Source organism: Hemicordylus capensis, chromosome 1, assembly GCF_027244095.1.
Source record: "Hemicordylus capensis ecotype Gifberg chromosome 1, rHemCap1.1.pri, whole genome shotgun sequence".
NCBI lineage: Eukaryota > Metazoa > Chordata > Lepidosauria > Squamata > Cordylidae > Hemicordylus > Hemicordylus capensis.
The window spans coordinates 308,532,601-308,549,676 of record NC_069657.1 but is presented as its reverse complement, the minus strand read 5'-3'; the positions used below and the strand labels follow the sequence as shown (position 1 = coordinate 308,549,676).

The following is a 17,076-nucleotide window of genomic DNA, read 5'->3' as shown; positions in this document are numbered from 1 at the left end:
TCAGATGACTCAAGCAAGAAAGCCAAGTGGAAGCTGCAGAGAGGGACCGCAAACAAAACTCTTCGAACTTTTACCTGGGATGGGAGAAGCTTTCTTCCTAACCCCAAAGGTAAATCTGGTAAGTAAACAGTATTGTACAGGTCAGAAAATACCATGACATGGAAACATTTCTACAATTAGCTCCTCACAATAGCAGACAATGGTGTTTATCATATCAGTGGTGTTTAATTGTGTTTATTTTAATGTAAACCACCCTGTGCCATTTTTGGAAGGGCACTGTAGAAATCAAATCAAATCAAATCAAATCAATCAATGACATTTTGAAGTATCTATTTTATTATCATTCAGAAAATACAAGCAAACCTCTCTGTCTTGCATTCTACTAACATGTGTTTCATTTTGTCATTCTTCTTGCAGAAATTCCCAATAAAATTAATCGTGGTGAAGCCAAACATCTTGCAGATGCTACAGGGTCAGATAAGTCAGAAAGAATGACAAAGAGGTCTAGAGTATCGACCATTCGAAGGATATTTGATATGGCGAAACACAGAACAAAGAGATCTTCTTTTTTCCCAACGGGCGTGAAGGTTTGCCCTCAAGAGTCAGTGAAGCAAATTTTAGCAAGCCATCAGGCTTATTACAGGTTGAGAGGTGAGATGTTATTTCCTATCTGCTTTCTGTATAGCCTTCCATTATTTTTGTTTCAAGCACCAATAATTTCATAGTCAAGTTCATAGTCAGTTTCCTAGAGAAAATTCAGCAACTGCTCTGATGCCAATGATATCTAGAAACTGATGTCGCATTGCCAGTATATTAAAAACTATCTTGAGGAAAGATCAGATTATTGTGAAGCAGTTAGCTAGTCTATAGGGTAGGGTTTGGAAGTGGGAAAGCCAGGTTCGAATTCTTCCTCATTCTTGAAGCTCAAGAACAGACTACATATGATATTAAATGTGTACTTACAATTTTTTGTAAATAAAATCAGAACCATGGCAGAGGAGAGGAAGGTTAGCCTTCCTCGCCCCCACCCCACCCACCCCTGCACACACATACAGTTTGCCTTACAATAATCACACATTCCAAAGCTGTTCCTTGTTCTGGAAGATTATCTCCCTGTGTCATGGTCCGAATCTGGATTTCAGTCTCTATCCCACCCCCAGTAGCCATTTAAAAGAAAGAAGGAATGTGGAAATGCAAGCACACATTTAGCATCCTGTATAGTTTGACCCTCAGTGTGTAGGACGAGTCCCCACAAGACAACCTAGTCTCACTCACACAGGGTTGTTTTGATGGTAAAATGAGATTATTTTATCTATGTTGTCCTGATCTCCTTACAGCGAGGGAGTGATACAAATGTGAGAGATTGTGTATAAAGAACCAGTCTGCCTTCTGTCAGGCCAATCATCTCCCTAGTCTGATATTGTTTTTCAACAATAAGTAAGCATGTAAACAGTAGCATGGTTGCAAAACAGAGATCACATTTTCATAGAGAATGCAGATTCATAGCACTCCACCTACACTCCAGTTCTGGGTATATTTGTACAGAAGTAAGTGACAAAGAGTTAAACCATCTTTGTCCTTAAGGTCCTCATCTCAGGCTCTGCTCTCTGATCCACTACAGTTACCAATCTGACTTTTAGGGACGAAGGACACAGCCTTTTCAGTGGCGACCATCTCTGGGTATGGCCAGGCTGGAAGCAGCCCAAGCTCGCATTCTAAAAGCCAGGCTAAAAAGCCGGGCTCCACAGTTCTGTGCCACACGGATCGGGCCCAATCTCGATCCCAGTAGCTCTCATGTGCAACCTAAGCCAGGCTGGGCTTCCCTAGCCTGGGTTAGGCTGCGTGTGAGGACAGCCTTGTAGCCTCAGAAATGTAGATTCCCTTTTGGGATGTCCAGTCTTGAAATTTAGACCATCTAATTATAATGTAGCAACCAGGGTATAGCAAGGTTGGAGAAGACTCTGGAACAAGAAGGGAAGGTGGTGAGCACTCCTCCTTTCCCTGCCACGTGTCCTTGCTGCAGAAGGACTGTAAGGACATCATGCAAAACAAAATGTTCTTGGTACACCCTTTCTTTTACTTGTGTGCACATTTTCTCACACATACTTGCATGCATGCATTCCCCTGCCTCAGAAACAGATTTTTTAAAACACATATATCTACATCATCTCTCTCTCTCTCTCTCTCTCTCTCTCTCTCTCTCTCTCTCTCTCTCTATATATATATATATATACACACACACACACACATATATATTCTCTCCCTCCTCTCCTCATGACTGGCTGGTGATGCTCAGTGACATTTTCCTCACTCTTGAGCTTGTCAGTAAGACTGAAGGAGGGGTAGGCTGTGCTTAAGCACTAGTTAGTCAGGAGGAGAGAGTCAGTCAGGAGGCCTGGAGAGGAGTCATCTTGCTCTAAGCTGAGATGAGTCCTCTGATCATGAGCCATCAGCGTGCCAGTGAGTTAGGAAAGCAGGAGGAGGGAGCAAAGAGTGAGCTGTCATCCAGTCAGCCGTCCGTCCCCATCCTTCAGGAGCTTAGGGACATTTGTCCCAACTTGTTCAATTATAGCTGCACCCTGGTAGCAATATTAGCAAAGCAGGCAGTTGAGCTCAGTTCAAATCAGAGGCTGGCTGAAGCCAACCTTTGGGCTGGAAATGCTTCCACACACAGGTCTATTCAGATATGTTGTGTGAGTGTACAGATGTCTGTACATTTGTACATTTTCTTTGTGAATGATTGTGCCTGCATTCATTTTAAAAGTGAACCTCACAGATACAAAGTGTACTATTGCACCTTCTGTTCACCTTCACATGTGAATAACTGTACCTGTAAAGTCAGCACACAAACTGCATAGGAAGCTGCCTTGTATCAAGTCAAACCATTGGTCCATCTAGCTTAGTATTTTCTACACTGACTGACAGTGGTTTCTCCAATGTTTCAAGCAGGAGTCTTTCCTAATCCTACCTGGATATGCCAGGGATTGAACCTGGGACCTTCTGCATGCAAAGCAGATGCTCTATCACTGAACTACAGCCCTATACTCACACTAACCTGCGTACAAATCTCTACCTGTGTGTTCTGAACAAGTGTCCAACATAATGTCTGAATAGGGCTACACAGCTCCCACTCAATTTGGAAGTGCAAGAGGTGTTGTTGTGAAAGAGCACCTGACTCACATGATCTTGGAGGGGAAGCTGAAGGATTTAAGGTGGCTTCCATCTCACCCAAGGTATAAACCTCTTTCTCCCTTCCCTCCTATTTCGCTGTCACACCCATGTATCTCCACCCTTCTATCTGATACATGTACTGTCCAGAGTGAGGATTTGGCACTCCAAATACAAAGGAAGAAAACATGGGAATTCAGGTTGACTTAAAGAGGAGATGGGACACACTCTAATTTTATTATGATGGCTGTATTTTTAAGCATGGAACTGTGTTGCAATTAAACAGACAAAGTCAAAGTATAACAGCAGCAGTATGAGTACATTAATTAATGTGAAGAGTGAAGATGCATTTTACAAATACCTAGCACAAACCATGATTCAAATGTGTCAGATTTGATGCTTCCTGCCACAATAGCTAATAGAATATTTCTCTCTCTTTTGATTAATGTATCATTGTACTCTGCTTAATCCATTACATTTTCTTTTTGTTGAACTTAGCTACCAACAAGTAAAATGTAGGTTTCAAAACACAAAGAGGTTAGAAACTGTGTCTTCCCATACACAGAAACAAGCCTTAGGTATTTCGGAGCAGATGGAAATAATTTCCCCCCCTATGCACTATTTACCTTTTGTGAAAAAACAAAACTAAAGTTACTTAAAGTGCACTCTTATTGTTAGGCTATCCAAGGATCTGCTGAATGGCTGCACCACCAGCAGTCCTGATTGTATAGCAAATGCAATAACAGAGCACTCAGTCACATGATGTAGTTTGGCCTGGACTGAACCATTCTGGTTACAGGTGGGGGTCTCACATGTCCCCCCCCCCGCATATAAAAACCACCCTGTACACAATGAGCAAGCATGTCAGAGACCAGAGTCAGTATCCAGAATCAGCTATGTCAGGTATGGGGGCCCATACCCATCACAGGGTCCACCCAGCTGACTCCTGGAGCCCTAGTCCTTACAAAGAGCATCAACTACTGGCTGACAAGCTTGCGGGAGTTGGGGAAGCTTACTAGGCAGCAGTGGAGTGGAGTGGCAGTAGAAGACACTCTGCCAGCACTACCACCTGCAGCTAGAATGGTGGTGCTGAAGAAGGAGCATCTGCACACTGCCTGCTTAGCTTTCCTGGGTACCATTGGGGGCAGTGCAAGCCATGAAAGAGCAAGGGGCCCATATACCAGCTGGGGGCTCAGCCCAGGGCTTTGCCTCAGGACCCCCACAATCGGTCACTGACCTTATCTGAGACAAGGCAGGCTAGAAACCTTTTCCCAGCCATGACAATTTTAAAAAAACCATATAGGAGGAGCATTCAAAGATACAATTTCTCCACCTGCAGTCTCCAATCCAGGTTTGGCCCAGTGAGGACTATCCTGCATGGATCTCTTGATCATGTATTTCAGCTCTGATAAGGTAGGGTGGTAAACAGGCAGAGTCCACACATGCCGTATTGTGGGGGCTGGAGGCGTGGGGGCCCTGGACTTCGGTTCCCAAGTCCAGGGGTAAGAACACCACTGCTTGGCATTGAGGGTTATCAGATGTAGGATGCTGCAGCCACCCAGGCTGCTATCTGAATGCTGCATCCCTTTTGGATTAATAGGATATAGATAGTACATCTTCTCAGCAGTTCAAGAGAAATTTAGTAGAGTTTAGTGAAGCTAGCAGAGTGTGTCTACTAAATATGATAAACATAGTACTGCTTCTGGAGCCTCAGCAAATACAGAAAAATATGGACATGTAATTCCCCATATTCATGCATCTCCCTCATGTTTATGTATCTAGGAGAGAGAGTGAAGGTCTTCTGCAAGAATGTTTTGGTGTACAACGCATGTCTGATGTAATGCATTATTTGCGAGAACAGCCACACTGCAAGTTTTGCCATAAACCATGCACCATGCTAAAAATTACTGACACGTATAAACAAATTACAAGGTTTGCAGATAATGTGCAGGCAGATAAAATTCCTCTGCTATCTGTAGAATGAATCCAATCAAGACCCGGAAAAAAAGAAGGGTGGCTTGCAGGAAAAGACACATGTTCCAAACACTAGTAAATATTCATGAACAATTTTTCTAATGGTGACAGGTCAAATATATAGCTCAATTGCCAAGGAAGAGTCATGCTAATACATCAGGGCAAGGTGTGTATGGTATGGTCTATAGGCATATTCTATGCATTTATCATAGCCACACAGGTGCTCTTCATTAAGTGTTCTTTTTTTGTTCTTGTTTTTAAAGAATTGCCTAAACAGCTATGAAGAATGGGTTCTTACTAAGCTTGCTCAGTGTGTTGACTGGCAGCAGCTTCTCCAAGGCTGCAGGCAGGAACCTCTCTCAGCCCTATCTTGGAGATGCCAGGGAGGGAACTTAAAACCTTCTCTTCCCAGAACAGCTCTATCCCCTCAGGGTGATATCTTATAGTGCTCACATATAAAGTCTCCCATGCATATGCTAACCTCTGCTAACTTGGCAAAGAGGCACCTTTTAACATGGTGATTCTCTTTATTTAGCAGGGGGAGAGTAACTGGCCCTATCCACCTCCAGCACAGTACCTCCAGTGTGACTGTCGCTGGTGTCTATCTTATATTTCTTTTTAGATTGTGAGCCCTTTGGGGACAGGGATCTATCTTAATTATTTATTATTCCTCTGTGTAAACCACCCTGAGCCATTTCGGGAAGGGCGGTATAGAAATCGAATAAATAAATAATAAATAAATAAATATGCAACCAGGGTGGACCCTGCTGCTTAGCTAAGGGGACAGGTCATGCCTGCTACCACAAGACCAAACCTCACCTGAAACATAATTGGGCACGTGAAAGGAGGCCTGTCATTTAACTCTCCTACTCTACTTTGTTTTTAAAGGAAATACTTTGTTTAGGGGTGATGCCAAATTGTTGGGAACCTTGGGGCAAAGTCTTCTTGTGATCCCTCGTGGTACTCCCTGTCATATATTTTGCTGAGGTATCTGAATTCTCCCATTGACAAGAGAGTAAATTAAAGGGTGAATCATTTCAAACAACCTGGAACACCTATTGGCAATTACATGAGTGAATATTATGAGAAGAACACTGTATAAACCACTCCTGTAAAACGTTCTTGCTGCTGTCTCAGGAACCAAACTAATGTGACTGTGTGTTTGGATCTTTTCTATAAATAGCAGCTGCAGAGGGGCTGATCTGGATCAGCAGCACAGCAGTGGGGAAAGGAGAGCTAATCCTTGTGCCCAGCACACTCCTGATCTGGATGAGACCCCCTGCAGCTGCTCAGGAGGGAAGCGACCTTCCTGGGGCAAATGGCAGTCATAAGAGAATCCAGATCAGGACTGTGGTTAGTGGGGGCAAATTCCCCGCCCCAACAGGCTGTGGTCTTGATTTCGACTGGCCTTCCCGTGGCTGCTATTTATGGAAATTAAAGGAAAATGTAGAACCAACTGATAAGTTGCATCTAATTTGCCATTAACGGTATCTGGATGATGGGAAGCTTGACTGAAGCAGAGTTCCACGCAACATCCCTCAGCCCCAGGAGCATGCACTCACCCACCCACCCACACCTCTTCTTCTTCCTTTCTACGTTAGGATATGCCAAGATTGGTCATGATGGTCAAGACTGGTCAAGATGGATCTCACCCATCTTGGCATATCCCAGTCTATTAGCTTCAAAGAACCCAGTATCTGAAACCCGATATCTTCAGGCCTAAGGTCCAGCTTTCTAGTGCTTTGGAAAAAAATATGTTAGGAAATGCCTAGATTAGTGGAATGGCACTTCACAGGAGAGCTGGTCTTGTGGTAGCAAGCATGACTTGCCCCCATAGCTAAGTAGGGTCTGCCCTGGTTGCATATGAATGGGAGACTTGATGTGTGAGCACTGCAAGATATTCCCCTCAGGGGATGAAGAGCAGAAGGTTTCAAGTTCCCTCCCTGGCTTCTCCAAGATAGGGCTGAGAGAGACTCCTGCCTGCAACCTTGTAGAAGCCGCTGCCAGTCTGTGAAGACAATACTGAGCTAGATAGACCAATGGTCTGACTCAGTATATGGCAGTTTCCTATGTTCTTATGTTCCTATGTTCCACAACCAGTCTTGGCATATTCTAACTTAGAAAGGAAGTAGAGGCTTATGCGGGGATGGTGGGGGAGTGCATACGTCTGGGGCTGAGGGATGTCACGTGGAGCTCAGTTTCAGCCAGACTTCATGCTGCCTCTGAACCTGCCCAGATATTGGTGAAGGCTTCACACTCTCTCTTTGTGAATATTTTCTTTCTGTTGTGGCCAATATTATTATTTTTAAACTCATTTTGAAGTGAGCAACATCTCTAATTTCTGCTGGGGAAATTCCTGGTGACCATTCATGCTCTTAGCCAGCATAAGAAGGCACCCTTTCTTCAGTCAATATAAATAGATTGGTGTGGGTTCAAATCTCACTGTTCACCAAGCTAAAGGGTAGCTGGAGCCTGTACCTTAGACAATGAGAGAGAGTTAAAGCTGAGTGCTAGAGTACGTGCAGGATGTCCTTGGATTAATCCCTAGCATTTTCAAGTAAAAGGATCTTAGGGAGCAGAGCCGGGAAAGACCTCCCTGAAACCTTGTAGAACCACTGCCAAGGAAAGAGAAAGGAGATAATACTGATTAGTGAGACTAATGGTCTGACTTAGTATAAGGGAGCTTATGAATGAAACCAGGATGTTATAAGCATCAAAATGAAGAGGTCATCTAAAAACAGCAGAAAGAAAAACTATTCTAACGATTGTATTTTGGGGGATTAAAATGGGTTCTGAGCAGGAAGAAGCCAATAACGGAACCAAAATCTTCTCGTTCTTAGTCAAGAACAAGTGAACGAGAACTATAGTTCTCAGTGACTGTGATCCAAAGGTCTATTTTAGATATGCTCAAAGTCTTGAGCATGCTTAGTGCAATGTTTGACTTTTTCCACTTTAAATAGCAAACCCTCAACCATATCACAAACTCCTTTTGAAACTCGCATCAGTTTCAAAAGAGAAGCATCATGTGCTATAGAAGGTTTGATACACAGAAAGGTCATTCTCATGAGCAGCCCTACCCAAGCAACACTCCTCCATCGGGAAGCCCGGGTTTCGTCCCTAAGCTAAAAGTGAGGTAGGATGGTGCATGCACGCCCTTCTACCTCACCACCTGATCATGTAGAAGCTCGGGCTGCTGGCAGCCTGAGCTTCCATGGAGCCAAGTGGAAGGAGAGGCCAGGCAGCATGGAACTCCCCCAATGCACTGCACTCCTCACACTGTGCATTGTGGGATATTGGAGGATACAGCTGGGTTTCCCCTGTCCCTCTCACTGCTCCAGGAGTGCTCTCACATGCTGGTTGTGTGGGCACATGGTGTGGTGGGCCAGGAGCAGCGAGGATCATGTGGGGGAGGACAGGAACATTCCTGCCTCCTCCCCAGGCCCAGAAATTGTGGTCGTATGAATGACCTTAGAAGCTCAAAGCTTCCTTGGATGCACTGAAATAGTTATGCACTTTTTTTTGGCTCCTGACCAGTATGTATAATATTCTGGCTTCAGTGGACCATCATTTTTCTCATTAACAAGATTTACAGTCTAATTTCCAGGTTTGCACATTTTCTTTTACATCTCTCTCAGAATTGCTGAAGACTCGTTCAAGGGATGGAAAGAACCAGCATTCTCTCTCTGCCTACATAACAATATTTCAACTTGAAACTGAATATAAAATTGATAGGATTTGCAAACCATTTCCAGAGTCAGTTCTCAAAGCAAGCGTGTAGAGCAGCTTCTTCCAAGATTACAATTCAAAGAATTAACATCCATCAAGATGTCAAAAAACCTTATTGTATAGGTTATGTCCAGAATCCTGGAAAGAGATGTAGTGTCTTAAATGTCGCAGGGAGTGATTCCAATATGTATCACCCTGTTGGATCAAACCAAAGGTCCATTTAGTTCAGTGTTCTGCTCCAACAAAAAGCCCCCAGGCTTCCCATACTGTTGCTCCCTAGAAACTAGTGTCCAGTAATACACTGTATTTGGAGGTTCTGTATGGCTTCCATGACGAAGAGTCATTGATAGACTGTTGACTCCTCCAGGAATTTTTTCTAAGCTTCTGTTAAAGTCATCTAATCTAGTGGCCTTCACCGCATCTTGTGCAAATGAGTTTAATGAATTGATGATGCACTATGTGAAGGATTTTCTCTTGTCTATCCTGAATCTGTTGCCAATCAATTTCATTAGATGACCCCAACTTGTAGTATTAAGAAAGATGGAGAAAAACATCTCTGTTCACTTTCCTCACACTGCATTATCTTATAAACCCCTCTCGTATCTCCCCTTAGTTACCCTTGTTTCTAAACTAAAATGTCCCAAATGCTTTTGCCTTGCCTTGCAGGGAAGGTGCTCTAGCTCCTGAGCATTTCCAGAGTCCCTTTCAGGGACAACACTTAACTAAACCCCACTACATTGTGGGGGGGGGACCTCAAAGAACCCAGGCCGCTGTGCTCAGAGGCCGCGCCTGGCACCCCAGCCACACCTCTGTGTCTGATGTCAGATTCACAGGGGGTGTGGCTGCATCCGCAAATGGGGCCACATGACCCCATTTGTGAGTAAATACTAAATTACAGTCAGCACCGTGGCTGTGGGACCACCTTTCACTCCTTGTGAAGGCAGGGAGACGCGTTCCTGGCCATGTTCCAAGTTCACTGGGAACCCAGTGCTTTCTGATGAAGCTGCTCAAAAACAGAGCTGCACAGTCTCCTTTTGTAGATGCGGCCACACACCCCTGTGCATCTGGCATCAGATGCGCAGGGGACATAGCTTGGGTGGGGAGGGGTTGGCGACGGTGGGCCGGACAGGGGCCACCAACATTCTCCCTACACCACTGTCCCCTTTCTACAGTATCCTGTAAAGCTGGAAAAGTATAGAGGTGTGGCGATCAGAAATGTATACAGAATTCCAAATGTGGCTGCAATATAGGGACATACTAAGCAGGAGACTGGTGCGTGTATTTAATGAAATGTTGTTGAAGGATGGCGGGAGGCTGGCTGCCAATTTGATTAGATCAGCAGGAAGGAAGTGTGGAAAGTTAACCCTTTCCTCTCATTTAATTTTCCTGATCAAACACACATGAAAATAGGAAGCTGCCATATACTGAGTCAGACCATAGGTCCCTCTAGCTCAGTATTGTCTACACAGACTGGCAGCGGCTTCTCCAAGGTTGCAGGCAGGAATCTCTCTCAGCCCTCTCTTGGAGATGCCAGGGAGGGAAATTGGAACCTAGATGCTTTTCCCAGAGCGGCTCCATCCCCTGAGGGGAATATCTTACAGTGCTCAGACATCAAGTCTCCCATTCATATGCAACCAGGGTGGACCCTACTTAGCTAAGGGGACAAGTCGTACTTGCTACGACAAGACCAGCTCTTATCTCATAGATCAGCGCTCGCTCTCTCTCTCTCTCTCTCTCTCTCTCTCTCTCTCTCTCTCTCTCTCTCTCTCTGTGTCTCACACACACACAACAACAACAACTACTACTACTACTATTACTATTATGAACCTTCATGTACCACTCTTCAACCAAAGTTCTCAAAGCGGTTTACACACACACAAAAATACATAAATAAGATGGCTCCCTGTCCCCAAAGGGCTCACAATCTAAAAAGAAACAAGATAGCAGCAACAGCCACTGGAAGGATGCTGTGCTTGGGTTGGATAAGGCCAGTTGCTCCCCTGCTGCTAAATATAAGAGAATCACCACTTTAAAAGGTGCCTCTTTGCTCATTTAGCAAACACACAGAGCTGCTCTTGCTCCATAATGGGAAGACAGAAGCAGACCTTTCAAAGGACTAGTAGAGACTAGTTTAAATTTAGTGGATTTTGTATTTGGTCCCAATCTCTTCTTTTGCGATGGAAAGAGGATTTTATATCCTACCCAAATTCAGCAGAAATCCCAGATTCAAAATACAACCCCCTGAACTTCAAAACTATATAACAACAAAGGTGTGGGGGTTAGTTGAATCCTACCTTCACCACCACCACCACCCACACACATATGTATTTGACATTCAGGGTTGTCTTCTGGATCTGGGATTTCTGCTAAAATTGCTGAATAGATATACATCTAATTTAAATATCTTGCCTCAAATGAGAAGACTGAATACATGTGGCAATTTTAATTTTGGAAGCTCTGTAACCCTATTCAGACATTACGTTGTACAAGTGTACAGATGTCTGTAAACCTGTACATATTTCTGTGTGAATGACTGTACCTGTGTTCATTTTAAAAGTGAACCTGGGTACAGGGTCCTCACATGATAAGAAGTGTAGTACAGATAAGAAGTGTAGTGCTGTACATGTGTTCAACGTAATGTGTGAACAACTGTACCTACTGTATACTCATTGTATAAGTGTTGAGTGTAATATGTAAATAGGGCTTATGACATACAGGTAATCCATAATCTCTCCAAATATTTTCACAACCCATAAGAGATGCAGCATTTCTTGCACATTTTCAGAGAAAACCTATACCACATGGAAGCTATTCTCACGACCAGGGGAAATCGGGCTAAGGGAGCCTAGCCTGATTTCCCCTGGTTGTCTGCTGCCATGGGAACCGTGCGGCTCCCGGAAGCAAACCGCAAAAACTACCCCTCCCCTTAAACAAGGTTAGCGGAGCGAGCACTCCCCTAACCCCATTTGGTTGATCATGTGCTGCTGCACCGCAGCAGCACATGAGGAGACCCGCACCAGAAGGCTGGAACAAGCCTCCCGGCCCCAGGGGACTCTCCAGAATGCCCTGCACACTTGCACGGGGCATCCTGGAACTTTCAGGGGCCGACTGCCCCCCAATCCCTACTGCCCCTGCTGGCTCCATGACGGAGCCGGCGGCTGATCCAGTCAACTAGGGACGGCTCCCTGCCCATGTGTGGGGAGAATGGGCTTAGCCCAAACTACCCCGAATGGCGCTTCACATTGATCGTGTGAAGTGCCTCAGAATCTAGTCTGTGTTCAGAACACTGGTATGAGAATTCCTGTTTCCTCCATTTTAGACTACATGTCAGCATGATTAGAAGATCAGGCTTTTCACATTTAAGCACCATCGCATCTTGGTTCAACTTCAATATATATTCTTTGGGATAACTTCCCATAATCAGATGATAACACAGTTATGCATCCTACCCTTAAAGATGCCCTTACAGGGAGCCATTTTTATTTTATTTTATTTTATTTATATCTATGGAAACTACTTTGGAGACTGTTGTTGAAAAGCGGTATATAAATATTTGTTGTATTATTCCCATGCTCTAAAGTACACAGAATCAAACCATCTTTCAGTGTTCCATATGAAAGCCTATTGATTATTTTGTATTAAGCCAGTCTCTCTCCTTCTATTCAGCTGTAATAGTCTACTGGTAATTGTTTGGTTGAGTTACTAAAGTTAGGTATTGTACTGAAGGTTAATTGTCCAAATAAGAGCTGATTTCTGTGAGAGCTGATTTCTGACTCAAGTCTGTGAATCTGAATTATTATTAATTGGTTGTGATGCCATCCTCGGTATGATAATGGATCAGTTAGTATAATGGATTGTTAGTATAATGGAGATAGATAGATAGATAGATAGATAGATAGATAGATAGATAGATAGATATAGATATAGATATAGCTGTAGATATAGATATAGATGTAGATATAGATATAGATATACACACACATACATATACATACGTGTGTGTGTGTGTGAGTGAGAGAGAGAGAGAGAGAGGATAATGGATTGTTAGTATAAATCCACTTGCATTGGGATTTCCTGCCTAGGATATGCAACAATACTTGTATGCTGATGATTCACCAACATGTGCTTTAAAAGCAGCTGTTATTTCTCCCACTCATAGAATATAACATCATCTGCTATTGGAGAGGACAGAATAATGGAATATTTTTTGGACCTTCTTCCAGATTCAGTCCATTCCCTGGCATCTCCAAGGAGGGCTGGGAAAGATCTGAGGCTGCTAGTCAGTGTAGATAATACCAAGCTACATGGACCAATGAACAGACTCAATAAAGGCAGCTTCCTATGTGTCCACAAGCACTTGTACAAGAGTGTGAGTGCAGGCCATCTTCCTTACCTCTCCTTCCCAGTGCAGCCCCCTGAAAAGCTGCTCCTGAGAGTCGAGGGGCCCTGTGTGGGATGTGGTGCAAAGGGCTGCAGAGGGAGGGGAAGTCCTTGGAAACTGGGCAGAGACACCTTCCGCAAGTGGAGCTGTGGAACTGCCTAACTCGCCTTGTTTCTACTCACCACTTGGACCGTTGCCTGCCTTGCATCATTTAGCAATGCCCTCCATCATCACCGCTCTCTGTTCAGTCTGTAATCTTCCTTTCTCTTGTGATATCTACAAAAGCTGTGAATGATTAGTTGCCATTTTCCAGGCCCACGTTTTTCAGGCCCATTTTTCAGCTCTTACCAGCGCTCACTCACTTTCTTTATTCATTCATTCATTCATTCATTCATTCACTCATTTATTTATTTATTTATTTATTTGGTTTCTATTCTGCCCTTCCAAAAATGGCTCTATGCGGTTTACTTTACTCACTCTTTCTCTGCCTCCAGACATATATTGATGCTGGCTTCACTTACATTCCGCTCAGCCTTTCTCTTCCATCCTCCATTCCAGTATTGATTAAGGCTGCTAGTTTTCCCATTTTCCCTCTTCGAGTTTGGCACCCAACCAGTACACTTATGGGAAATCCAGTTTACAAACTGAGTGAGTGACAGTCCATAGGCAGGAAAAGCCTAGTGTTGGTCTGTGCTGGGCCCATGTGTAAATGCATTGGCCTGCACTCTTTCCCCCCACAGAGCCCTCCTTTTGACTTTAGATGCACCTTTAATGTGTCCTCCTGTTGTCTGTTGTGGAAGGCCAAAAAGGAAATGGTAATTGTGGGCCATGGACTCTGGTGAGAACCTGAGCCTGAGCAGGCATTTGCTTTTTAAATGTGTGATCCAAAATGGACTGGTTGTAGTTATCTGTGTGCTACTTACATCCAGACTAAGCTACTATAATGTACTATCCATGGGGCTGCCTTTGAAGGTGGTTCAGAAGCTTCCACAGATTCAGAACACAGCTGTGAGTTTACTAATGGGGGCAGAATGCTGAGAGCATGTGACACCTATTTTGCTCCAGCAGTTCTGAGTCTGTTTTTGTGTACAATTCTAAATGCCAGTTTTCGCCTTTACCGCCCTTTACAATCTGGGACCAAGTTACTTCAGGCACCCCCTACTCCCATATCAACTTGGCCTGACTTTGATATCAGCCACTGGGGCTTATTGTCAGGTCCACCATTGGCTTAGATTCATTTGGAAGGCACCAGGGTCAAGCACCAGGAAGATTAACCCTCTACCTTAGCCATAGCAACACTGTACCATTAATTCACCGTATTGTTTTCTTTTTATATTGTTGCTTTTTTTAAAAGGAGAGGCTTTTTTTAAAAAAATGTGCAACCAGAAACAAAATGTGCAATTCCAAAAAAACAAGTGCAGTTCTAAAAGAATATTTGTGCAGTTCAAAAGTTCAAGACTCATCACAATGAGAAAAGTAAAGCAGGGAGCCCAGATTCCTCTGGAACCCAACCCCTGATCAGATGTACCCATCCGTCATCCTTACTGCAGATTCCAATGCTAGTCCCTACAGTTCTAGTCATTCTCACCAATGACTAGAACACTCTTCCGCAATAGTGCTTTCATATCCCCATTCTGAGGATATGACTCATGCTGCCGCTACCTTTGCCAGCCCCCTCATCAGCCAATGGGAGATGCTCATTGAAGGACCTCTAGGAAACACTCCCATTGGCTGATGGGGCTGAGGAGTTGCTGTGTGAGTCTCATGGCCAGGAGACTTGTGTGGCATCTTCTCTTTCTCCTATTCCCCCCCCCCCCGCAATTAATCAATGCGGAGAAAGAGACACAGAGACAGCTCCTCTTCTTCCTACCTTCGAAGGGTGGGAGGGAAAGGAGCTGCCAGTGCCACTGACTCCCCTCCCCATTATCTGGTAAGCAGAGGGTGGAGCTCACGTGAGCTCAGCACAGGGCTTTGTCCCTGGGCACCCTGCAACCTGGCACTGCCACTATATGAAGCTACCCCTTCCACAAGCAGTATTCAGTGACAGGGCATTGTGCTAATAGCACCAGATCAGAACTAGCATTAATAGTGCAATTTTATTTCCAAAAAACCCAAAATCTCTTTGGGTTTCTTCTTGTTTTATGCATCTCAATAAGCTCCTTAGACCCCAGGCTTGTTAGACTCATTAAACTCCAACATATGTGTAGTCTGTGAAGTGCCTGGCTGTTCTTGAAAGCAATTCAAGCTGCTTGGTGCGATATAGCAAAAACACATTTGCTTTCCTTTGTTAGGGATGAATTAATGGACATGTGCAGACTTGACATGCATGCATTCAGTTCTGAACAGCAGGCTGTTAAATATTTGTGTGCACGTTAGTCCTCCTTGTAGTGCTTGTCGTATTAATTGCAAGAGACTGCTAACAGAGTGCGCTGAACAGTGCTACTGCTGGAACCATTCCTTAGAGTCATGAGCATTTATCCCACTGTGTGTTTCTTCTGAGGCCTCTTCCTGGACCAATTACTTTTGTGTGTGCACATGTATTTGCTTTTTATTCCCGCAAATGATAACAGAAGTCAGCGGTTGTTCCACAGCTGTGGTAGCTATTGTTTTCCACCATTGCTGTAGTTTTGGCATGCAGTTATTTGTCATTGGGAAGGGATATTTTAACTTTCAACAAACTGGAACAATTATACAAGCGGGGGTAGTATAGGTGTTTCCATGGAGACTCTGTCTAAACCAAATCAGATTTCCCCCCCTGAGAGTTTTTTAAAATAAAGAAACAACAATCTCTGTAGGAACCACATAATGGACCCTTTGGACATTATTATGTTTATAAGGAAATAGGTCCCTACAGCAGAGACAAAGTATATAAAGGATGACAGAATCCTCATTAAGCATAGCTTGATATCTCAGACCGTTTCTTCCGTGTGGCAATGGTAGCTGGTTACCCCTTCACAATGCTGCCCTGATCCTGATTCAGTAGCTTTGTTATGGTGGGAAAAGCTTGTCCAAAGAAAAATCTAGTTTAAATAACAAGAACATGCTTTTGAAATGGTGAGGCATTGTTGTGTGGTAGGAAGTGGGCTTGCATTTATAAAGGACGACATAAGTAGCCATGTGGCTGTGGCTCAGTAGTTGCCCTTTCACAGACTGAAATACATTAGAAAACTCATTTAAAAGAGTTCCAGAAACTCCATGGGCATCTGTGTGAGGAACAGGAACCAGCCACAGACATGTACATTTATTATGGCTGTGCTGAGAATGAGAATTATTTTAGTTTAAGTTTTTACAGAGTGTAGTTTGAAACACCTGCTAATATGGTTGCACCAGAATAATCTCTGGCAGCAGATGAAACAGGACTGAATGGGTGTGCGTGTGCTGTAGGCTATGACAACCCTGTGAATTTGCCTCCAAATACCTGAAAAGCTCTGTTTTGTTTTATTCTGTCTTCACATCTTTATAAGATTGTTTTATTTTTACCTGTATATACTGCCCTGGGGAGTTTAAGCTGAAGGGTGACTCACAAATTTCCTAAATAAATAAAACAAAATATTGCCTGTAGACAGCCAGAATCTCTTGTTAATATGATTTGCAACTTGTTAGTGAATTGCATCTCTCTGTCAACACAACCCTTTACAAATAGTCTAATTTATCCAAATCTTTGGTTATTGAAATATTGTGAATGTTTCTCAAGCAATCTGAAGAAATACACTGTTTAGTGAATTTGGAGATATAATGCTTGTTGAGTGTAGATAGATTTAGAGTTGACGCTTTTCTTACAGCAGAAGACTTGTGCCTTCTATATTGCCCATACATCCATCTCTAAT

The 17,076-nt window shown here is 43.7% G+C and overlaps 1 protein-coding gene across 7 annotated transcripts in view; it reads left to right on the top strand.

Annotated features, from left to right (window-relative positions):
• The window catches only part of IMPG1 (interphotoreceptor matrix proteoglycan 1), a 180,081-nt gene that overhangs the window by 41,584 nt on the left and 121,421 nt on the right, over positions 1-17,076 (top strand). For all 7 annotated transcript variants that reach the window (XM_053286951.1, XM_053286950.1, XM_053286947.1 and 4 more), the window contains exon 2: positions 418-651. In XM_053286951.1, the coding sequence (XP_053142926.1) occupies positions 418-651 (234 nt within the window). The remainder of the gene's footprint in view (positions 1-417; positions 652-17,076) is intronic.